This window comes from Candoia aspera, chromosome 1 (assembly GCF_035149785.1).
Source record: "Candoia aspera isolate rCanAsp1 chromosome 1, rCanAsp1.hap2, whole genome shotgun sequence".
NCBI classification, from domain to species: Eukaryota; Metazoa; Chordata; class Lepidosauria; order Squamata; family Boidae; genus Candoia; species Candoia aspera.
Genome location: NC_086153.1, coordinates 190,318,455 through 190,344,312, shown reverse-complemented (window position 1 = coordinate 190,344,312; position 25,858 = coordinate 190,318,455). Strand labels below are relative to the sequence as shown.

The following is a 25,858-nucleotide window of genomic DNA, read 5'->3' as shown; positions in this document are numbered from 1 at the left end:
TTTCTGTATCTCTCAACCAAATGTGAGTCAATGAACTAGACAGAACTACGGTATGATCATACCGTTTTGCTCACTGTTCAGTAGGATCTCATCCCTGCGGGCAAGCAGATTATCAAACCAAACCAAAATATCAGCATCGGTTTACATATTAAAATAAAACTTGAATGGAGAGAATTAAAAAACTATATTACTATCCATTTGGCTACCTCATTCTACTGCACGTGAGGGACAAGTGTGGATGGCTCTCCCATATTGTGTTTCATGGGCTTTGGGTGTGTCCCTGCCACTTTTTATGCCTTCTGAGTTCCTTCCTATGCAGTCTTGAAGATTCCAAACTGCTCCCACCCTTCTGGGAACCTTCATGCTATGACTTCTCACTATCAGATGGCTTCCAAGAGCCCTCTTCTGCTCAACTATTTTTGCAACTGGATGCACAAGTCTTGCCCTTCTATTAAGCCCAGCATTATGGCTGCCCCAGGCACTAGATGCTGCAGGACAGGTAGTGTCAGCAAGGAATGGGAACACAGACCTGCACTGGCTATACGGTCCAATTTTGCTCTCTTGTTAGCTGCCATATTCTGCTGCCCTGAGGATGTTCTTTTGTCGCTAGCATTCAACTGCAGTCCAGTCAGTTTGTAACATCTTCTGGTAATGACCTAGAGTACCAAATGTCTTGTAAAAACTTGAGGACATGAAATAATGACTCGGTGTGCTGTTGTTCCATTTGTTCCCACCACTGCAGTTATTTGGAGAAAATCATTTGTTTACTTTTCTAATCTAGCAACATTATTTGGTTGGGAATGGAGATATCTCTTGTACTACCATTTAGCCCCTGTCATTAGTTCCAGTTTGATTGTGCCAATGAAATCACTTGTGACACAGTTCTTACCATCAGACTATGTTGGGTGTTTTTAAAAGTTTGTTTTTTTTTCTACCAAGGTGTTGCTTTACAGCTGCAGAGAAAACTGTAACAAATGGCAACCCCTCCTCAGCAGTCAGCATTCACCATTTGCCATCCCATTTGTATTTACTTTTCTGTTCCTTAAAAAAAAAAATCTTCAGGGTCCACTTCTCCAGCACCAAACTATTTGATCTTCCTGTATTATGAAAAAGAAATACAGATTTTTTTTCTAGCCCTGTGGAGTTTGTATGCTACTGTCTTACAAAAAAAGTCTCATGTAAATATTTGGTTTTAAATTTAAATATATGCAAAACCCATTCATGATACATGAGATTCAGTTTTAGAACTATATATTCATTCAATACAACAAATTTCCCACAACTGAAACAATGAGGAGAAAAATCATACACATTGCTATAACATGTAGAACAGTATTAACAGAATCAAAGCCCATCATCAAACATTTCTGCTATGTTTGGGGATATATCAGTTTTTATGCTTAAAAGGTATCTGAATTGAATGAGGGATTCATTAGTAGTCTACATAAAGAATACATGAAGCTCCAATAAAAAGACAACAAGGTGTCCTGTTTATCACTATAGCCCACTGTTTTATCTTCCATTTATTTTGTAAAAGTCCCATATTTTACAATAGACTAAGCATATGGTATGGGGAAAACTACTATTTATATGGCTTAATATTAGCCACATCACTCTAGGATCCAATCTTAGGAATTACTTTCCATGCACAGATTTGGCCGCAGGACAAGTCTTAACAGAAGATAATGACAGTGAGCTAGGATGGGAAACGAGGCCTCCCAAGAACACCGTCATCCTCTGTCCTTTTCTTTATCTGAAAAGGGATAAGAGTGGTGGCTTGGTTAGAAAATTCCTTGAAATTTATGGATCATTGCTCGCTTTTCTTCTAAAATCCTCTGTATAGTTATTGGGGGTGGAGTGGGGAACAGGTGCCATTGAACAGAATAGACCTAGATTACTCCTATGTGAATTTGTGAGGAGCAAGTGGAAAATAAGCAGTTCTATGTTACAAGTAAGATCCAATGCAATAGTGGAACCAGACAGGCCAAGCAAGCACACATGAGAAAAGGATGCTCTGGTTCTCATGACAGTGTGTCTTAGCTTTTCAGTACAATTCAATGTAGCTTGGATTTTACTTTTTTAAGCTACCACTTTTGCATCATAAGTCACAGAATAGCACAGTATAGACTGTCAAAACCAAGGAGATGAAGTTAGCCTTAAAGAAGCAGATTTTGACTAATAGATCTGTAAGTTTTTTTGTTGATTTGGGCATTGAATTACCCCTTAGAAACTGGAGCAGAATGCAGTCTTTACTCCCCTCCCATCTTTTCTCTGCTAATTAGACAGAATAGTCACATCCTACTCTATTGCAGCTTTTCAGGAAGCAACAGAGCAGGTGAGAATTCTGGGAATATAAAAGGGAAGGGTGTCTGTGGGTGGGGGGAACTCTCCACTATTCCATGCAACAAGCAATACCTATTTCATTGTTCTCTATCTTTTGTTCTCAATATTTGCATGACAATTGGAAGTGAAGTTTTGAAAAACAAAAGTCCAGGCACTTTAATGATAGTTCTACTTGAAATGATAGGATTCTTTGAGATTCTCTGAGAATGTGAATCTCTGAGCCAGGCTTCTTTAGTAAGATAAATCTAAGGATGGTTGAAAGGCTATAGTATAACTCACCATCTTCAGCTCTAGGCATACGTATTACAGAATGTTTGAAAAATTGGATAGTTACTTGAATCATCTAAAGAAGTCTTTCCCAACCCAATGCTTCAATTTTCATATTTTTTACCCAGCACTAGCTACTGAAATTCTAATCAAGCCGCTCAAACACATTGTATACAATCTTATTGCAAAAAAGTTGAAACCAGCGATTAGCATCTAAGAATTCAAGATATTAATAGGTGATTGTTCCATGCCTAAGATTCTGTTGCTGACTATCTGATCCTATATTTCCCCCCACAAAAGTCCTGCTGAGTTCAATAGGCTTGTTTCAAGGAACTATCGTTAAAGTAGCAGCTTTGAAACAGTTCTCAAGAATTTAACAGTGAAACTGCATTACATAATTCTATACCTGACACATGCAAAATAATAACAAAGAGGTTTTGAGCATTTTTGGTGTATGTGTACATTACCCTTATTATTGAAAAACAATCCTCAAACAGGACACAGGGAATTATTTTCAACCAGATTTAAGCTGTGACTGTTAATTTGCTAAAATTAATGGCTGATTTTAAATACAAATGATTCTTGCAGACACACCTGGATTTGAACAGATCCCCAAAGTGAGCTTTTAAAGATCAGAACTTTTTTGTCTAGAAGTTCAACTCTTCAGATGGTCACTTGGGAATTACATTAGAAGAGTTATGATTTAATATGCCAACTTGGGAGTTTTTTCTGTCTGTGAAGGAAAATATATTTCCCCAAAAGTGGTGAAGGAGACAGATATTTGAGCCATTTGAGACTTTAGTGAAAAAAAAAGTACCACTTGTGTGCCTTCTTCCTTTTTTTCTACTATGCCAACTGAAAGCAGTCATTAAGCAAGAAGACTGTTGTTATTATTACCAAGGGAAACAACGAAACCCATTATCATCATGAGGCCTCACATTCACTGGCAAGGAGGACTCACAGAGCACTTACAAGCTGGCCAAGGACCATTAATAGCTACTACTCAGTATAGTAGCATGCATTGTTGATACCATCCTGATCTGTATCGGCTTCCGGATGCTTTTTAGTCCAGATCAGAGAAAGCCCACGTGGAGCAAGAGATGAAGTGCTTCTTAGATCACAAAGACAAAACTAAAATATTGCAGAGACTCATCCTTTTCGGCAATTGTGAGTAAATTCTACTGAAAGCAAATTGTACAGCTTCTTCCTAAAGATGCTGAGGATCCAAATTTAAGAGAAAGGCAGCCCTTTCTTCTAGTACTACAATTAGGGCCAGTTCAAGATGTGGTACTGCCTAAAGTACAGTGCCAAATGCCCCACCCTACTCTAGTAAAGATACAAGGCTAATCAAAAGATTCTAATTTGAAGGCAGAAAACCCCATAAACACCTCTCCTCTACTGACTAAAAAATAATTGGACCCACACTTAGTTGTACTTTGGTATAACCATTAAGATGAATGAGATGTAGGTATTTATTTCAATGAGTTTACTGGGTGAATGAAAATGTTTTAGTACTGATGTGGACCCAGATTAACAACTACAAATTTGCTGCCTTTTCATCATACTCAAACTGCTGCTTGGCATTTTGCCTCCTTTTGCTCAAAGAGAGGGGGAGTCCAGGGTAGAAATATCTCTTCATTGCCAGGATTACACGAAGAGCCTTAATTTCCATCATGTCTCAGCCCATAGAATCCACCCCTTTAGGAGGGGAAGTTAGAAGAGAGAACTTTCAATTTAGGTCTGGAATGTTTGGGAGAAAAAGGGTAGTTTCCATCAAAAAGTCAGTGTGCGTTGGACTGTGTTATAGTCTCATGCAGTAGCTCACAAGAGTAACATACCTTGGGTAACTCTGAGATTTGAGAGTCTTATTATACTGAAAACAAAGCAGGAAAATAATATATTGGTTAGGAACAAGGACTGGTTAAAAATCAGATACACGTTTTAAAAGACCAGAAATAATTTTCTTAGCACTTACCAGGGCAGCAAAGTGCTTTATAGCCCAATCCCCTGCAATGTTAAGTACTCCCAGTAAATCATTCACTGAACTCTACAAAGAATTGCAGCCTCACAATGCAACAAACGAACAAAAAGTTCTTGTCAAATCCCCACTGTTGAGAGTAACCACTTGCAGTGACAATAATGTTCAGTCTGCTCATCTCCCCTCAAAAGAGAAGTTACTTGTATAGAGTTCCGTGAAAATTACCTTGAAATAGGTGGCAGTTCCATCTATCTCTGTCCACCATGTACAAACTTAACACAAGGCTAATTCTCAGATATTTTGCAGTTTAGAACCTTGACAGAGGCGGATTTCCAAACTGGAGGAGAATAGAGGATGATTAATGGAAATGGCGGCTTGACTTCCTCCTCACCTTCCAGCTCCTGCCTTCACTGACCCAGTACTGGTGCCAAGCTTCCTGAGCCCCGACCCCATCAGGAAAAGTCCTCATTGACCTTTAGGGAGGATCTCCTGAGCTTGGCCGGAGAAGGATCGCCTGCACGGATGACCGAAGCTCTCCTCCTCTGCCTAGAAGCGATGTATTTCGATTACTGGACATTTGGAAACCGTAAGACTTAAATATCTGTTTTTCTTAATGTAAACCGTCTCTATCTGATATGAAAGGGGGAAATGGGCTTTGCCTTCGGAGTCTCTAACTTACCATTATGTCAGGGTCTTTTCTCTCGCTGTCTTCCTATCCGCCTCCTGGTTCTAGATAGGACGGGCAGGTTCCACTTGGCAACTGCCTGAGCCCCGCCCCCGCCCTTCCCTTTGCCAAAGTTGGAACTGCTGAAGACCAAGCCGGACCAGCTGCATCCCAGGTCGCGCGCCAAGGCTTGCCTTTCCCGAAGCCCCCATTGGCCGGCAGACAAGCACGTGCCAGTCCCCCGGCTCTATATTAGGACAATAGTTACCTCACGGCCGACTTTCCTGGGGCTGAAAAGAGCAGCAGCAGGTAGAGAATAAGAAAGGGAGGCAGAGAAACGGGCGCCACCGCCGCCTCGCAGTCCTGCTGCCGCCGTGCTTTCTTCTCAGCGGTCTTCTTCTTCCTCAGGGGGAACCATGAACTCCTTCCTGGAGTACCTGGCGCGGGGCGGGGACAGCTTGAATTTAGCCGGGAAGTTTAGCGGCGCAGAGCCCGGCGGCGTGGCTTTGCGACCGCCCTGTGCCCTATCAGCCGGCGGGGATGGCGCTTACCCGGGTCCTGCAGCGGGAAGCTTGCCTGACTTCTCGGCGCGCTTGGCGCCCCAGCACCAGGCGCCGCAGCCGCAACAGCTGGCGCCCTGCGCGCTTACCTCGAACATTTTCTCCTCAACCGAGTTCAGCTTGCTCCGTCCCGAGGCGCCCTACGCAACTCCGGAGGAGAACGCTGCGGTGCATTACGCCACGCCCATTTTCCCGGGCAGCGGCGGCGCATACCTACAAATGGATTACACCGCGATCGCTGAGACTTTTCATCCTTGCCCCAAGGATGCGCCGCTGCGGCCCCCGCCGCCAGACTTCTGCACCAAATCCAGCGCCCAAGCGGCGCTCAGCACTTTCGAGTGGATGAAAGTCAAGAGGAACGCGCCCCCTAAAAGTAAGTACGGGGCTTCTTCGGCGCGTGCCCCGTGGGTGGGTTGGTCTTGAAAAACCGCAGTGCTCAGCTCGTCGGATGCCCAACTTGTAGCTGCTGAGTTTGAACACGAACCTTTGCCAGATGCGAATACCTGACTTAGGTTTCTCCTTGAACAAGGAGCCCCGCAAAGCTTTCTTGAACTTGGATGACCTGGTGGTCAGTGCGTTCTTCTAAGGCTAGCCCCCTCATGAAAGTCATTAGAATAGTCTCTTTCAATGCTGGGACCCTCCAGATGGGCTGGACTTAATGTATTTCATTGGGTTGTGATCCTCTTATCTAATCCAGATGGAAAAATAGTGTGCTTTCCCCCACCATCTCAATGCATGCCTAACTGAAGGAGAGAAAAATGGGACAAAAGTTTTTTGAAGTGTAATCCTGATTATCTAACTCAAGGAACATGTGTATTTTATGACTGTCCATAACAATCCAATCTTCTCAGTGCTTATTGTTTCCAGGTAAACCCACGGCTTATGGGTCTTCCAGTCCTCCCAGTGTGGTAAGAACCAATTTCAGCACTAAGCAACTGACAGAATTGGAGAAAGAGTTCCATTTCAATAAGTACCTCACCAGAGCCAGGCGAGTGGAAATAGCAAAGTCTCTGGGCCTCAATGACACTCAAGTGAAAATCTGGTTCCAAAATCGGAGGATGAAGCAGAAGAAAAGAGAAAGGGAAGGAATAGCGATTCCTGGAGTACCTATTCAAGTCTCTCCTTCAGCATTAAGCCCCACGCATTCAGGGATGTGTTCTGTGACCCCTTCACCTACCAAAAATTCACCCTAATACTGTGGCATTGTGATAACACTGAGAAGTGATACAGATGCATGATACTGAAAAGACTCAAACTTCAAAAGCAAAACCAGACAACTCTGAAATGTGTGAGATCATGGATATTTGAAGTCAAGGGAGAAAAGACAATAATTGCACTAAGTTTTCACTACCCTTGGAAAAGTCCATTGTATAGAATGAAAACCTGCTGCTTTACACAGAACTGATTCAAGGCATAAAAGGCATATGATGACGTGTTTACATTTTATTTATAGGTATTTTCAGGGAAAGCTGCTTTCAGCTTCTACGTGCTGCTATACTTTGTTGGTGGCCTGGCTGAATTTATTTACAGGCTGATATTACATTTGTTTACTTAAAAGGAAGGCCCCCTAGGATTGATGTGGGGAATTCTACAAAGAAAACCAAAGATAGGGAGTAACTCACGAGTGGAGTCTATTCTGCACTGATTTTAAAGCAATTTCAAACCAACCAACCTGTGGTTTTTAATTTGAATATGACTGACTCCTCTAGGACTTCTCGGTGATCTTTCTTTGAGGTGTGTATATAGAAACACAATCATTAGCAGGGGAGCCATCAGGGTGTTTTGAGTCCTTTTTGTTTCTGGGGGTCAAGCAGTGATTCTTCTAAACAAAGATACTTGTCAGAAAGTTCCAGCAAAAGCAGTTAGACTGATTTAAAATACATTGGCTTAAAAGCTGGGAAAGAGAAACAAATGCATTTAGATTATTTATTACATTGATGTATACCAAGGTAGAGTGGTAATTAACACAATTCCGAAACAAAGGACCCCCTTTTTTGCTTCATCACCTTGTTCCCCTCTGATTATGCATTAAATGGCTTCAGTTTTGTTTCCAACTAGCTTCTTTAAAAATACACAGGCACACATATAAACAACATAGCCCAGTGAATAGACTACAGGGTATGTTTTTAAAGTTCTATTTTAATTTTGAATAGTGGTTCACAGTAAAACATTGAATCATAATTCTGAGTCAATTTCCATTATGCTGGGAATAACAAGCATTGCTAAAGGAATAGGGCAACCTCCTCAGAAGATAACTTTCATGAAAATTCCAATGTAATCTTCAACCAGGGTCAAAGTAAAGTCTAGTTTCAGTTAGGGACGACTAATTTCTTTTTTATCAAATCTCTGAAATTCCCCTTTTCTGAGAAAATTTCCTTCTTTATTAAATCTTTGAAATTCTCCTTATTCTGAGAAAAATTTAACCAAGTATGAATATGGTGTGAGAAAACTCTGTCTGCTGGTTAAACCAGATGCCCCGCCTTCATGCTTTGAGGGAAAGAGAACTGGATGATAGGAAAGTGAAGAAAGCACTGTGTCTCAGGAAATTCATGTAAATAGGAAGCTGGGCTTTATTCTTGTGTGAACCACTTAAGCCAGATATTATGATTTTAATAGAAGTACAATTTATGTATAAAATTTGAGTGGGAACTGTTTACATGCTGTTGCTGTTATGTTTGTGGCAATCTTCATTTTTAATTTCATGTTAATCAGGGATTTGAAAAAGAGCCCTGTGAGGCTTTTGATATTTCAAAAGGTCTCCAGGCTCCCATTTCCTCTTTTGAGGAACATGAAGTGTTGCTAGAGGAGTGTTACAGCTGCAAGTGAAGAAGAAAAACAAGTTATAACAGTCCGACCCAGAATTCATGTAAGGAAGCCCTCGGGCACTGAAGCTAATTAAAACCATTATCAAATAGTAAAAATAAATCATAACTCAAAGACTTAACTGAAACAGAAGTAAATCCATTTGAGCACACTGGAATCATCACTGACTTGTGAGTAGACTTGTATAGAACTGAATTGCTCAAGGCTTAGAGTGCTAACTTTTTGTTGAAGAGTCACGTAAGTCATATCAGATTGCTTTACTTGGCAAAAGTGTATTTGAACTCTTCCTGCCTCATGATTTCATGGGTATAGTCAGGTCAATATCTTAGTGGCCTCACTTAAAGAGTTATACTTTCCGGAGTAGTAACTGAGGGGATTTTTTTCCCCAGGGAAAAAATAAGTCTTTAGTAGTCTTAAAAACTACCATAACAGGCACAGTGGATTGTACATCCTATTATATTTGGAAAAGTTTTAGAGGATATGATTTTTTGCTTCCATTATTTTTGACTTCACACTCATGCAGTATGATTCCATGTTTATATAGAAGTCTGCCTCAACATGTTCATGAGCTATGCTACCAATTTGGGTTGCAATTCTACATACTAGAGAATAAGGTCTTTGGACTATAGTGAGACTTACTTCTGTAACCATGCATAGTTTGTATGATCAAACTGTAGTCTCAATACAGGACTTTTAAAATCCCTCTGCTTTCTTGTTTCCTCCTTCGACCTTTCCAATAAAATCTACTTGATTTTTTAGATCACTGGAAGACATCAGCAAGACAAACAAACATGCTCTGTCTGAATAAATGTGTCAAGAGAAAATGTGGACGGGAGTGTTTTATTAATGTGAAGTTTGGAAGGAGGAGATTTCCATCGCACTGGGAGATGTTATAAATATGATGGTGTTTTCATCCCATGACAGGTCCTTAAAGGAAGACCAGGTCAAACAGAGTTCATGTAAGGAAAGGTTGGGAGGCTTTTGCATTCTTCCCATATTTCTGAAAGCTGTTGCTCAAACATCTGAAAGGCAATTTTAAGCATGTCATAAAAAGCACACCACAATCCTTTGCATACTTCCTTGGGAGTAAATTCCACAAAACCCAATGAGATTAATTTACTGTAGGTACTTTGAAGTGGCTAAGAAAAGGAAAGGTCTTATAACATCATAAAAATTGAGCATATATTTTTGTGGATTGCAGCTCATTTGTTCAGATGTATAGTATAGGGAGAAGTGGGTGGGGAAGGAAGAAATGAAAATTATCTGGAAGCTTTGAAGTACAGGATATCTAGTTTGTGTTTAACGAAAGCTCAGTTGTACACTGCTTAGCTTGAGGGCCTTTTTACAACTGAAATTTTGTCCTCAAGTTTATTAGTACTCATTCTATAGATAAGTCAGAAGAATGAAACAGACATTTAGGATCATTTATCACCCTAGTACCCTGGTCATCTTCCAGAAGGTTGACAGTATGCTTGAGTTGGTCCTGTTAGATTTGAAGAGTCTAGATGATTTTCATATAATGATAAGCCATCATGCTGAATTTCTACATTGCACTAAGCCAAAACTGGAAAAAAAAGTATTATGGCTTGATATTACAGTAAACTTAGACTTCACATACGTCTACAAAGTAAAGCTTTAAGGCTAGCAGTTCGAAAACATGCCAATGTGAGTAGATTAATACGTACCACTTCGGCGGGCAGATAACGGCGTTCCGTTTAGTCATGCCGGCCACATGACCACGGAAGTGTCTATAGACAAATGCCTTCGTCTTCGGCTTTGAAACGGAGATGAGCACCGCCCCCTAGAGTCAGACACGACTGGACTTAATGTCAAGGGAAACCTTTACCTTTTACTAACAAGTTAAACAGTGATATCTCTAGGTCTTATTCTAGCTACCAAATGGCACGTTGGCTTATTATATGAAAGTAAGGCATTGTTCCTATATACACTTCTTAATAGGATTATCTTCTGAATAAAAATGCATAAAATTATATTAAATGATATTATCCCCCTTTTGACCTATTGACCAAAATTACTGGTAGCCCTCACTTAATGACCACTTGTTCAGCGATCATTCAAAGTTAGGATGACACTGAACAAGGAGACTTATGACCAGTCCTTGTAGTTGCAGCCATTGCAGCATCCCTGTGGTCATGTGATTGCAATTTGGGTGCTTGGCGACTGGCTTGCAGTTATGATGGTCACAGCATCCCATGGTCAAATGATCACTTTGTGACCTTTATTGTTGGCTTCCAACAAGCAAAGTCAATGGGGAAGCTGGTAGGAGGTCACAAATGGTGATCACATGATGTTGTGCTTAACAACTGTGTGGGATTCGCTTAACGACAGCAACCGGAACTGCTGCAACTACCGTCATAAGTCAGTGAGGTCACATGACATCACGTTTTACAACTGTGCTGCTTAGCAGTGGAATTGCGAGTCCCAATTAGTCCCCATTAAGTGAGGACTACCCGTATTTGCTTTTGGCTTGTAGTTTCCCAAAACTCTTTCAATTTTCTCTACTTCCACATACTGCAGCTGCAGTAACAGCTTTTTTCTGCTGAGTTCCTTCTTACCTTCCTCCTCTTCCCTTCCCCTCCTAAGCTTATTACCCTTCACATGTGTTAAGCTACAACTTCCAAGAATGTCCATCCAGCATGGCCATAAGACTTTTCGAAGATATAAACTAAACACCTGGAGGATGCAAAGCTGAGGAAGGATGGGTTAGAACAAACAAAGCTCTTATAATACACATACAACCAACAGATTAAAAATATATATAATTTTATATTTCTGGTGAGAGCCAGTTTGGTGTGTTGGTTAAGGTACCAGGCTAGAAACTGGGAGACTGAGAGTTCTAGTCCTGCCTTAGGCACAAAGCCAGCTGAGTGACGGTGGACCAGTTTCTCTCTCTCAGCCCTAGGCAGGAGGCAAGGGCAAACTACTTCTGAAATTTTGCCAAGAAAACTGCAGGGACTTGTCCAGGCAATCACCAGGAGTCAATGCTGACTCAAAGGGACACACAAAATCTTGTAGGCTAACAGTATGGTTAAACTAGCTTCTAGAATGTCTAGGGAAGTACAAATGAAACAATGAACAAATGAAAACAACAAATGTGATTTGTCACATTTTTCACTTTATCACTATTCTAGAAGGTGAAACCATATTATTGAAGGGGATCATCCTGCAACTGACCATACCACAGTTCAGTATAACTACCACAATGGAGAAACCACAAACTTTATTCCAAAGCAAAACCAACCCAACCCAACCCAAAACAAATTCTGAATTGTCTGGTTCCTATTTAACAATATTGGTCAGAAAGTGCATGCATGTTTATGTGGGTATGAGTATATATGTATGCATTTACACAGAAATAAAGAAACTGAAGGAATCTTGAGGGTACAACTATCAACTATATTACACTGAAGGTCATAGAGCAGAGACAGAATATATGCTGGGTGTGAAGAATGTCACAGGTTCAGCTCCCTGGTGGAACAGAGGAAACAGCCTGTCTAAAACTTGGGAGGGCTCTTGCCACCAGCAAAGCAGATGTTGCTCAGCTAGCTGAGGTAATGATATGATTTTGTATAAAGGTAGTCCTTGTTTAGCGACTGCCTCATTTAGCAACTGTTCACAGTTACAGTGGTGATGAAGATGTAACTTTGCAACCAATCCTTGCATTTACAACCTGTGCAGCTCTGTAAAGTAAAGGAAAGCTGAGGTAGGATCATAAGCACAATTGCAGTTTCACTTAGCAACCGCTTCACTTAACAACTGAGTTACTGGTCCCAATTGTGGTTGCTAATTGGGATTGTGTGGACTATAAATGAAATAAGTAATTAAGTTTGTCCCCCTTCACTAGGCAATCTCTCATTGCCCTACAGATATTTCATTTCCTGACTCCATGACATGATGGGGTGTCTTGTCCCCTGTGGTGGCCATCCAAGTACTGTGTTTCCAGAATCTGTGAGACACCTAAAAATCCAGCAAGGCTTCAGTCCTTAGTATACATTTGGAAAAGGCCCCACTGTAATAAGAGAAAGTCATTTCTGAGTAGCCTTTTTGCTGCAATAGCATTGGTGGGAAGATGGTGTAACTTGTTGGATGTGTGTAAACTGATTTAGTGGTAGGTCAGTTAAGAAATCTGACATGAATCTGGTTGGAAGAGATAAATGTTCCATATTACCCAGCAACTTGTTTTTCAACATTTGGGGATTGCACTCCAAGATATTCACAAGCCTCGAAGTCTGGCAGTATTTTCCGGCAAACCCATTCCTTTCCATGATCTCATGTAGAAGTCACAGTATTTTTTTACTGAAACTATTCCCCACCCAACATTGTGTTAATTCCTATAACCAAGAGTCACTATTATCCCTATGTTATACTTAGGAGAGAGAGAGTACAGTAATTTGTCGAGAGCCTTCTAACGAACAGAAGCTGAGCCTTATAGTAAAGATACCAATCTTTACTAATACCATGTATTTTCCAGAATAAACAGATATACATGCTGACTCTGTAGAAGGACACAGCTCCAAATGGCACAGCCCCAAAGTTGAGATCTGTTTGCAAATGAAGACCAAGCCCTGCAACTTTTTACTCTGAGAAGAGATAAGGGAAGAGACATACTTTTTATGATGAGCATTTCTTATTCAGGGTAATTTTCTTCCCATGTGAAAGAGGCAATTAAATGAGGCCTTATTTCCTGACGAGCAACCTGAAGAGTGTAAGTGTTAGCTACTGCTCTTTTGCATTATTCTGTCAGCAAGGGGGCCCAGAGGAATGAGATAATGCAACTCATATGCCAATTCCTGAATAATTAAATAAAAATGTCTGTAATATATATGGGCATACACATGAGACAGATAAATGATAGATAAGGTCTAGCATCCATTCATACAACATTACGCACAGCAGTTGGGTGCCACACATGTTCAGTGGATGGCAAACAATTGGAAACAGGTTGTAGGTTATGCTGGAAGGAATTAAGGCATGGCTCGGTATTCTCACTGGAATTAGAAGACAGAAAAAGGCTTCCACCTTCGTTCTTAACTCTCGCTCTTAATGCTCATGGTTGTTCATCTATAATATTTAGTTGTTTGATCTTATCACCTGCCCCCAACATTATTTTTGGAAGCTATTTGAATCTTAGACATGTTAGGTTTTACCTGGGTACTTCCGAATTAGACAGAATCACAGACACTTCAGAGAAGAATAGGTACAAAGTGATCACTGGGGATGTTTACAACTGCTAGACAATTTAGTAAAACAATTTAGCAACTAGATTAAGGCCAGCAGTGTATAAATATTGCAAGTACCTTCACAGAACAGTGCATTCCATTAATAGTGGTAGAAGGGGCCAAGCACACCTCTTTTCCCTCTTTTTACTAGCAAATTTCAGTGCTCAGTGCTTATCATTCTAAACAAAGCCACAAAATAAGGCTGTGCTTTCTTACATGTTCAAGATGCACAAAAATGAGCCTCCCCTTTCAACTGTTGGGGTTGGCCTCAAAATGCCCTGCAACAGCTGCAGACAGATCATCCTTTTCACTGTGATAGAAGGGGTAAATTATTACATAATTACACATATATGGGGAGCATATAACTGTTCCCCAGGCCACTCACAGGTCAAGTTTGGCCCTTGGCCCTCGAAGAGTCTACTTCTGTTTTCTACATATTAGGAGAAAACCTAAACATTCAAAACAATTTGTGAATTAAAAGAACATGAATATTTAGTCCCCTCAAAATAATGTAATGGGGTGAGCTTCTGAAAGTTGGAGACTTTAGCAGAACCAATCAAAGTGAGACATTTAGAATAGCATCCTTTTCCCCCTCCTAGGGAGAGAATTTGTAACTAAATGCGAAGGATAGAAACTAATCTCTTTGCTGCTACCTTGGACAGGCAAGTGGATAGGTGGGGTGGATATATACCATCACCTAATCACAATTTAGCTAGTAGGCTGGATTTCTTCATTGTTTTTTATGAGTACATCTCACCTCTCCCAGGATTGGAACAGAAAATGTCAGACATGCCCACACAACCTGATCTCCTTTTCTGATAAAGTGACCAGTTTATCTGATCATCATGTAGTAAAAATTGTGTTTCTTGATTTCAGCAAAGCATCTGACACCTAACAAAAAAGATGGTAACATATGGGCTGGACTACCCTACCATTAGATGGATAAAAAGCTGATTAAACAATGATACTCAATGAGTGCACATCAATGGCTCCATGTCAAGCCTGAAGAAAGAGTTGAGTGGGGTACCACAGGGCTCAGTTCTAGGCCCTCTGCTGTTCAACATATTTATAAATGACTTGGATGAAGGGTTAAAAAAAAGATTTTTGTGAGGGTTATTTTTTATTTGATGATTTTGATTGTCATCTACTCAGAGCCTTTGGGAATCTGGGTGTCCTGGTGGATCACAATATGAACATGAGACAATAGTGGGATACAGCTGCAGATGTTCTATTGTAAATATCAAGAGAAGTCATAATGCCTCTCTATTCTGCATTGGTCAGACTATACCTAGAATATTGTATCTCATTCTGGGCACCGCATTTTAGGAAGAATACTGACAAACAGGAGCATGTCCAGAGCAGAATGCTCAAGATCATAAGGGGTCTGAAAGGAAAAACCTGTAAGAAATGGTTGGAGGTGATGGGTATGTTTAGCTTGGAGAAGAGAAGCCTGCAGAGAGATCTAATAGTGGTCTTTAGGTATTTGAAAGGCTGTCATGTAGAAGATGTAGCAGCATTATCCAGAGCTGTTTGTTTATTTAATTTATACAGTTGCCCAAATCACAAAACAACTCTGGATGGTTTACAACCTCAGTAGTTAGAACCATAAAAAAGGGATTACAAATAAAACACGATAAACACCCAGAACAGAAAAACAGGAAAAGCAGAATAACTGAGGCCAATCACCACATATTCCATTCAAGACCTTTCAGTCTAGATGAGCTCATCTTATGCTCTGGCCCAATGCTTGGGGAAAGAACCAGGTTACAAAAGGCCATCTGAAGACTGGGAGAAATGTTGTTCCATAGGGTAGGCACTGTGGCAGAGAAGGCATGCCTCATCAGTCAATCTAGGTGACATTGCTTTGTAGAAAGGACATGAAGCATGCTCAACCTGCTGGATCACACGAGACAAGCAGAGAATTGGAGATCAGTGGTCTTGCAAAAATCCTAGCCCTGTGTTTTATAGGTGATAGCTGGTATCTTGAACTGAACCCATTGTCATGTTCACTGTTTCAATGTACAGTATACATCGTGACGTTTCACATGCCATGGCGCTGACATGCATTTCTGTTTGGGAGGGAGCTGCTGTGAAACCTTGTACCAAGCTCTGTATCTGTGTTCATTACAATGGAATGTGTTTGGGTTATGTTCTCTGTTCAAGGACTTTTCCCGCAGACCATCAGAAACCGTTAGGAGCACCTGGGATTGTGAACTTGGGAAGATTCTACAGGGGGAGGGATCTCATTTGCACTGAGGGTTTTTAGTTTGCATTTGGCGCGCTTTTATCATTCTCAGCTTTCTCTGTGATCCTGCATACTATTCTTTAATAAATCAGATATCTTTGAATTCCGGCTCATGAGACTGATAGTGTTTTAGAATAGGCAATCATTACATAAAGCTGAGAATCACCTAAGTTGTACTGTTAGCTCCTACCAAGATTAGTTTCTTGTGAGGGAAAATAGTTAACGATGGCCGAGTCCAAGCTCACGACTGGGGGACTTGAGGAGACGGCTAGCTTGATGCCCGAGTCGACGGTCAAGAGCGGAGAACTGAGCCTCACTCCAGGACCTTCAGATTTCCAGGAGGAATCGAGTTCCAGTCCTGAGGTGGAGGAATCTGATGATGGGGGAGAACCAGAGCAACCAGCACCCAGCGAATTGCCCACAGAGTTGATCACCTGGGATGAAGTGGGAGAACCCTAGCCAGGGATGTCCCAGGCATCCTGGAAGTATCGGTTCCCGCTGACCCCAGACGTAGAATCTACCACGGTATCAACAGAGAGACAGCCTAACACGTGACGGAGGGAGGAATCTCAAACCCCTGAAAGGCTAAGAGTGATGGAGGCCAAAATAGAATCGATGGAGTACATGCTAAGAAACCTGTCTCTGTCATTGGGGGTGCAGGGGAGGCGTGGAGGAGATCCCAGCTTCACACAACCATCCCCCATCCTCCCATCCGGACTGCCGGCAGAGTGGGCCGGAGACAGCTCCGGGATGAATCTCCACCCTGCAGGGCTCGACCACCAGTGTCCCGGCCCCAAAGAGGGAGAGCTACTGTAACCTGGGGCCCAACCACTCAAGCAGCCGCCGATTCTGCTCCAACGGGAGTGGGGGTGAGAGACTTTTCTGTCAAGTTTGATGGGGATCCAACCAAGTTATCTTTCTTTCTAACTAATGCTAAAAGTTACATGAGGCAGTTTGGAGCATACTTCCCTTCTGAAGAGGCTAAGATAACTGCCATTGCCACCAAGTTGAAGGGTCGAGCGGCTGACTGGTATGTTCAATTAAGTGAGGCTGACTCCCCTGCACTTGATTATTTCGAGGACTTCATGTGGGCATTAAAGCTGCATTTTGAGGAACCTCTGGCCAAGGCAAGAGCTAAGAAGGCGCTGAAGGATCTTACCCAGGGCCAACTGTCTGTAGCTGATTACGCCCTGGAGTTTAAGGCTTTAGCTGGGAAAATCCCTGACTGGTCTCAGTCAACCTTAATAGAACAGTTTAAAGAGGGACTCAACTGGGACGTCCTATGGTGGGCGTTGTGTAGGGACAACCCAGAGTCATTGTATGAATGGATCTGTCTGGCCGGCAAGGCTGAGCACGCTCAGCATAACTTCATGCAAACCAGAAGACCTAAAAAACCACCAGCCACCATGAGGGGACCCTGAAGTGCTGCGACTGCTGCCCAGCCAGGCTATAGAGCCTGGGATGAGGAGAGAGATTGGCACTACGTGAGGGGTCAGTGTCTCCGATGCGGAAAGGAAGGGCATCGAGCAGCTGATTGCCCAAAAGCCAAGGCTGGAGATCGAGCGGGCAAGCCACCGGCCAAATCGCCCCCCCCTCGTGGCGGATGACAGCAGCCAAGGGTGCAGCTGACGCTGAGGAAGTATTCTACTTCTTGGGAGAGGCTGAAGACGACTCTAAGGAGCTGGTGGGAAACGCCAGCCACCTGCCATGAAGAGCGCCTGTGGGCAGGTGGAGGAGGATAGGTGCAAGGATACTATGGTGAGTGCTGACTGTCCCACTTTAGCAGTAAAGGTGAAATTGGGCTCCCGCACAAAAACTACAGAGGTCTGGGCTTTGGTTGACTCTGGGTGTTCCAGGTGTTTAATTCACCCTGATCTGGTTGCTGCTTTGGACCTACCTAGCTTCCCCCTCCAGCAGCCTTTGATCTTCACACAGTTGGATGGTTCAATGGCGGGGGGGGGGGGCTGGCAACCCATTTCACTGGAACTGTCGCAATGCAAATGGGCAGCCACCATGAGACTTTAAAATTCGTAGTAGCACCTGTTGGCAATCCCTTGGTAATTCTGGGGATCCCCTGGTTGACCTATCGAAGCCCATATATAAACTGGGAACACAGAACTGTGACTTTTAAAGATGGGTTTTACCAAGCTCCTACAGCGGAGAGAGCTTCACGTGCGGGGGTTGGAAGGGCTGCAACCACCATGCCATGCCCTAACTTGGCACATTTAGAAGGCTTGCCTGTTCAATACCAAGACTTTGCAGACATTTTTGGGGAAATGGAAGCAGATCAGCTACCCCCCCCATCGGAAAACTGACTGTGAGATAGAGTTGGTTCCCAATGCTCAATTGCCCAAGCCAAAAATTTATCCAATGACTCAGAAGGAGCTTGGGCATTACGGGACTTTATTGACAAAAATCTGTCAAGGGGGTTTATTGAACCTGCAAATTCCCCAGTTGGGGCCCCTGTGCTATTCCGGGAAAAGAAAAATGGCACGCTTCGACTCTGTATAGACTATCGAGGGTTAAATTCGGTCTCAATTTTCAACAAGTACCCTCTTCCGCTCACGAAGGACATGTTAGCTCATTTGTCTAAGGGCAACATTTTCTCCAAGCTTGATCTTCATGAAGCCTATTTCCGCATCTGCATACGAACTGGAGATGAGTGGAAAACTGCTTTTAATTGCCCACTGGGTTCATTTCAGTACAAAGTCCTCCCTTTTGGGTTGGCAGGGGCACCCGGAGTCTTCATGCAATTGATTAATGAAGTATTACATGATCATTTGTTTAAAGGGGTCCTGGTTTATTTAGATGATGTTCTCATTTACACTGAAACCGAGGAGGAACACAAACGCCTCCTCAAACAGGTGTTACGCAAGCTTAGAAATGCCAAACTCTATGCCAAACTTTCCAAATGTGAATTCCACAAGACCCAACTTGACTATCTGGGCTATAGGGTGTCTGACAAGGGCATTGAAATGGACCCTGCACAAATTCAGGCGATTCTAAGTTGGGAACATCCCCGCACCCGGAGGCAATTGCAAAGTTTCCTCAGGTTCAGTAATTACTATTGGCAATTTATCCAGGGGTTCGCTGAGATTGCTCTGCCCCTCACTGATTTACTCCGTACCAAGGGCTTGGGTGAGACACACAAAGTAAAAAACCCTGGGGCAATGCTGAATTGGATGCCTGAATGCCAGGCAGCATTTGAGAAGTTAAAAACCCTTTTCACTGCTGAGCCTATTCTACAGCACCCTGATCCTGAACGCCCCTTTGTGGTCCAAGGTGATGCTTCTGACTCCTCTATTGGGGCTATTTTGTTACAAAGGGATTCAGAAAATTGCTTAAAACCCTGCGCTTATCTATCCAGGAAATTTTCTGAAACAGAACGCCACTGGCATGTTTGGGAAAAGGAGGCGTTTGCTGTGAAAGCCGCTTTGGAAACCTGGCATCACCTCCTTGAAGGCGCTAAATGCCCTTTCAAGGTTTGGACCGACCACAGGAATTTGGAAGCCCTCTGCACCCCCTGGCATCTCAGTCCTAAACAAATTCGCTGGGCTCAGTTTTTCAGTCGTTTCAACTTCCAGTTAAAATTTATCCCAGGAAAGAAAAACTTTCTGGCTGATGCTTTGTCACGTTTACCTCAGGACCTTGACCAGGTAGCAGATGTGGTTGGGACTGTTCTCACTGAACCACAACTGGGCTTGGTTGCTGTCACTCGGAGCCAGACCTGTGCGCAGGCAACCCCGCCCCCAGCCCAGTCTGGGAAGCGGAAAGTGCAAGTTCCTTGTCAGTTACAGAAGGACTTTCTCCAGGAGCTGAAATCTGACACTTGGTTGCTAGCTAATAAAGACACTGTTTCTTTTGAAAATGGTCTGGCATGGGTGGAATACCGCCTTTATGTACCTGAAACTTTAAGAGCAGACATTTTACAGCGTTCCCATGATGATAAACTTGTTGGGCAGTTTGGTTTTGTCAAAGCATTACATTTGGTTCGTCAATTCTGGTGGCCTACCTTGAGATGTGATGTAAAAGACTATGTGGCTTCCTGTCCTGTTTGTGCAATGTCAAAACATAAGGGGGGGAAACCACAGGGGCTTCTACAGCCAGTGGCGAGCCCATGCCATCCCTGGGACGAGATTTCTATGGATTTTATTGTGGATCTCCCTCCCAGTCAGAAGAAAACTGTCATTTGGGTTGTTAAAGATTTTTTTTTCCAAACAGGCACATTTCATTCCATGTGCATCCATCCTGTCAGCCCCGCAATTGGCGCGCCTATTTCTCATCCACATCTACCGCCTCCACGGTAGCCCCTCCCGTTTGGTCAGTGACCACAGGACATAGTTTACTTCCCAGTTTTGGAAATCATTTTTAAAATTGATTGGCACCAAACAGGTGCTGTCCATGTCATCCCATCCTGAGACTGACAGATCTACTGAGATTTTGAACTCGGCCCTTGAACAATTCCTTAGAGCATACATTAACTACCATCAGGACAATTGGGTGGAGTTACTACTTCTTGCTGAAGTGGCTTACAACAATGCTGTCCATCAAAGTACTGGGCAAACCCCTTTTCGTGTAGTTTCTGGTCACGACTTTGTTCCCATCCCTGAATTGCCACAACCCCCTTCCCAAACATGTTCTGCCTCTGACTGGGCTGTTAAGCTGGCTGATTCCTGGCCGGTGATTCAACAAGCTTTGGCTGATGCCCAGGCTGCTTACAAGTTTAAAACTGATAAGTATCGTTCCTTGCAACACGACTTCAAGATTGGGGATCAGGTGTACCTATCTACCAAATTTATCAAGTCCCCACAACCCTCTAAAAAACTTGCTCCCAAGTTCATTGGTCCTTTCCCTATTGTTGGTCTTATCAATCCAGTTACTGTTAAGTTGGACCTGCCTCACAATTTGAAACGCTTGCACCCTATTTTCTATTGCAGCCTGTTCAAGCCTGTCCACCACTCTTCCCGCTGGCATCCCCAACCTCCTCCTCCTGCTCCGATCATGATTGACGGCCAACAGCACTTTGAGGTCGAGGAGGTCGTTGATTCTCGCAAGCTTCAAGGCACCCTCCAGTATCTGGTCCGATGGAAACACTTTCCTCATCATGAATGGGTGTCTGCTCGCCACGTTAATGCTCCTGATTTAATTCGCCATTTCCACCTTGCTTACCCTTTGAAGCCTGCTGCTTAGTGTTTTATTTCTTTTGGGGGGGCAGTATGTCATGTTCACTGTTTCAATGTACAGTATACATCGTAATGTTTCACATGCCATGGTGCTGATGCGCGTTTCTGTTTGGGAGGGAGCTGCTGTGAAACCTTGTACCAAGCTCTGTATCTATGTTCATTTCAATGGAATGTGTTTGGGTTATGTTCTCTGTTCAAGGACTTTTCCCGCAGACCATCAGAAACCGTTAGAAGCACCTGGGATTGTGAACTTGGGAAGATTCTACAGGGGGAGGGATCTCATTTGCACCGAGGGTTTTTAGTTTGCATTTGGCATGCTTTCATCATTCTCAGCTTTCTCTGTGATCCTGCATACTATTCTTTAATAAATCAGATATCTTTGAATTCCTGCTCATGAGTCTGATAGTGTTTTAGAATAGGCAACCATTACACCCATAAGCTTATAAGAACCCAGTGTAGTGGCACTGCATACCATACATGTGGCACTGCATTCTGGACCAATTGCAGCTTCTGGGTGGTTTTCAAGGGCATTTCTATGTACAGTATAAGGTAATGGTCCAAATGGAAGGTAAGCAAAGCATGAGTGACCATGAGCAGGGCTTCCTCATCCAGGAATGGGAGCAATTGGTGTACAAGATGGATTTGTGCAAAGGCCCTCTTGGTCATAGTGGCCATCTGCTCTTTCAACAGGATCTGAGTTCAAGGGGACACCCAAATTATGTACCAGTTCTATCTGGGGGAGTAAGACTTCCCCCCAAGGTAGGGAGGACCCAGAGTCCATTGACCCCAAACCCACAGCTACTCAGTCTTGCTTAGGTTGAGCTGAAACCTGTTCTTCCCCACCTAGACTCCCATAGACAATGGGAAAGAACCTTGATGGCATCTCTTTGTCAGCCTAGGATGGTGATATATAACTGACCCCACAATGACAGATGACCTCATCCAGAATTTTCTTGTAGATGTTAAATAGGATCAGAGAGAGAATAGAGCTGTGTGGGACTCTGTAAAGCAGGTGTCTTGGGCTAGATCTCTCCCCAACTATCAACATTGATTGGAACCAGCCCTGGAAGGAGAAGAACCATCGCAACTCCATACCTCCCACTCTGAAACTTCAAAGTTAGTCCAGAAGGATGCCATAATTGATGGCATCAAAAGCTACTGAGATCAAGGAGGGCTAGGCTGGATGCAGTACCTCCATCCTGAACTTGTCAAAGATCATAAGTGTGATCAGTGCTATCTCAGTACTATATCTTGGCCTGAAACCTGATTGACAGGGGTCTAGATAATCCATTTTCTCCAGGGCTCTCTGGAGTTATAAACTGATGACCATCTCAACAACCTTCCCTAAAGAGAGAAGGTTGGAGACTATTTTTTTTCCAATACTGCTGGATCCAGGGATGGCTGCTTCAGGAGGAGACAGAATGCCACCCCTTTAAGAGCTGGAGTTACTATTGCCTCCCTCAATGAAGTACCACTTGGATCTAACCCAATGTCATCTCCTGGGCGGCCTTAAAAAGAACATGGAATTACACAGGTGGCCACACGCACAACAGCATTAAGGATCTTATAGTCTTCCTCAGGACAAACAGGTTCAAACTCTGCCCAGATATCCATGATACCATGCCTTAGTGAATTCTAAGGAACCTGCAGAAACAAAGTTTAACTTAGATGAAATCTCAATGATTTTATCCAACAGATGCCTAGAATATTCTTCAGACCATCTGTGTGGATGTTTCTTCAGTCCCTCCTTTCCAAGAGAGTTTGGATTACCCGAAACAAAGTATCTGAACAGCTATCTGGACTGGAAAAATAGCTGTTTTTCTGTTCTTATCACTGCACAGTAATCCTTACAAAGGCTCTTACCCATGTTTGATCAGGTTCACTTTCTGTCTTCTTCCCATAGTGCTCTAGGCATCTGTTCTACTGCTTCATCTCCTGATGTTCCTAAAAAAAAAATGACTTCTCTAGAGTTTATGGAAAGATCTAAGGCCCCTTCATTCCAGTTGGCAACAAGGGCCTTGGTTAAACCATGCATTAGACCCCCAGGAACAACTCTCTATAATCCAACAGGGCCTACCATGCATCTGGATTGGACCAATCAAATAGGTCCTGCCTCCCTGTGGGGAAGAGTGGCTACAGAAAACTTTAGAGCTAACAAGAATGATCTGACCATAGTATGGGACCATGATAATATCCCCCAACTCCAAGTCATGTTGACACTGCCCCAAGACAAGAAACAGGTGTAATGTGTGACCACTACTATGAGTTGGGCCTATAACCAGCTGGGTCAGGTCCAAGTTGCCATGCAGGCCATGAACTCCTGAGCTGTCTCTAATTTGCCCTCTTTGGGCATAGTTTTGGAGGCAGCTCAGGAGTTTGTGGCCCTGAGTATCCTTAGTCTGGAGAACTCCAGAGTTGTCCCAGAAGACAGGACAAGAAACAACGGGTTTAAATAAGATGGAAGTAGATTTCACATTGGTATCAGGAGAAATTTCCTAACGGTAGGACCTTTCAACAGACTGGTTCAGGGGGTGGTGGACTCTCTCTCTGGTATTTAAACAGAGGCTGGATGGCCATCTGTCAGGGATGCTGTAGTGGTGGATTTCTACCCTGGACAGGAAGTTGGACTCCAGCATCCTTTCCAACCCTTAGATTACAGTATATGATTCAGTGTGTGGTTCTGTAAATTGAATCTTCGTGAGATGAGCTGAAATTTGGACTTGGAAGGAAGGAAGGAAGGAAGGAAGGAAGGAAGGAAGGAAGGAAGGAAGGACAGACATGTTCAAGCCCTTAACAGTCAACAGTAAATATCTGCAGGAGAGACATTAGGGTTGGGGAGTTGGAAGCTGGGATATTAACCAAACCAAACCAAACCAAACCAAACCAAACCAAACCAAACCAAACCAAACCAAACCAAACCTCCTGTTCTTCCCCATCCTGAAGGAGAGAAGAAGAAGAAGAGGGCAGGTTTCCTTCTCACCATTGTCTAAGCTGCACTAAAATTCAAGCCCTCTACAATTAAACTGCATGCAATCAAAGGACCTGGGACCCCTTGTCAGCAACTCTCAAAAATCTCTTTCTTCCCTGGCAGTAAACATTCAAAATAAACAAAATAAATAAATAAATAAAAATCACCAGTCTCGACACTCGACACAACCTTTCTCGACACTCAACACCTTGCTGCCTGAGACAATTGTTCCACTCTGCCCAGTGATAGGTCTCTTGGAAAGGAAAGGGTATTTTTGGCATCTTTTACATTTCTCCCCTGCAAAAATAAGGCTCATTTTGTTCTAGGCTGGCAGCAACACACAAGATAATTCCCTTAGAGGGAGGAGGATACAATGCAAGGTCTGTATCGGTATTAAAGTCTCTCTCCCTCATTCTCTATGGGTGAGAGAAAGATAGTTTAGCATTTGACTCATTCTGTTGATACACGGAGAACTGCTTTTTTTCCCATTATAGCACAGAAGTTAATGTTCTTTTATACAACAAGGTGAAGCAGACCACAGTTCTTCTCCCAGGCCTACTAAGAATGCAATGTTAGAATCATTAGAAACATTGGCACTTCTTTGGACTCAAGGGCTGTACTCTGAAATCCTCATCATTTGCAAGAACGGGCTTCTGCCAAAGATTGGAGCGATAGACCAGAGCTAGACAGAACAGTCAAAACGTAAGACTCATCCTGACACATAAGACAGAGGATAGGAAACAGCAGAAACGGGGATATAGTGGTGGTGGTGGTGGTGGTGGTGGTGGGGCTAGAAGCCCAAGTCTCTTTTGATACATGCTTCAACTTCTCCAGTGTAGGCTAGCACACAAATCACAAACCTCTACTTAGCATTATGCCTGCGTACTCTATAATGCAACATTGATTACAGAAATCTCATTGCCTAAAGATGCTTAAGTAATAAAATGGCAAAAGGATCTTCGTAGGGAGAAATAATTGCAAGATGATTGACATGTTTTCTTTTAATGCAGTCTGTTGCTTGAGTCCATCTCCTCATCTGGTGAAAATTGGTGTCTGCTTCCAAGGAAGGAAACCAACTGACGCAAGAAGAGAGTGCTCTGTTATGTCTTGTCCAGAAGTGATTGTCCTATGAATAAATTCCCCTCACAGAATCTGCTGCTATGAGAATTTGGGCTTAATCCTCCCTTCCATTCTTATATATCTTACATGCCATCTTTGAGATAACTGGAACCCCAGCATATTGATGGATATCAGATTGGAGGAGGTAGATTGAGATAACCTCCTCCAATCTGATATCCACCAATATGCTGGGGTTCCAGTTCTCAGAGTTATAGTGCCCATGCATTCTCAGCCATGCCAACTTGGGGAAAGCTGAGCTAAAACATAAACCCAATGTCAGGTTTACTTTATTTCAGAATTTTATATATCATTTTCCATTCCCAGAAAAGGTATCTCAAGCACATCTCTTAATCCTTATAAAATGCCAATCTGTTTCATATGAAACAGATTTCATACTTTCATATTTTTATATGAAAATCACAATTAATCCAATTTTTAAACTGTGCTACAGAGTACATAATTCAGCCT

The 25,858-nt window shown here is 42.8% G+C and overlaps 1 protein-coding gene across 1 annotated transcript; it reads left to right on the top strand.

Annotated features, from left to right (window-relative positions):
- Positions 1–5,556: 5,556 nt before the first annotated feature.
- On the top strand, positions 5,557–7,453 carry HOXD1 (homeobox D1). The gene is made up of 2 exons (XM_063292000.1): positions 5,557–6,185; positions 6,680–7,453. Exons 1-2 carry the CDS (start codon positions 5,669–5,671, stop codon positions 7,003–7,005), a joined length of 843 nt encoding a protein of 280 aa, XP_063148070.1. The 5' UTR covers positions 5,557–5,668; the 3' UTR covers positions 7,006–7,453.
- The last annotated feature ends 18,405 nt before the right edge of the window (positions 7,454–25,858 follow it).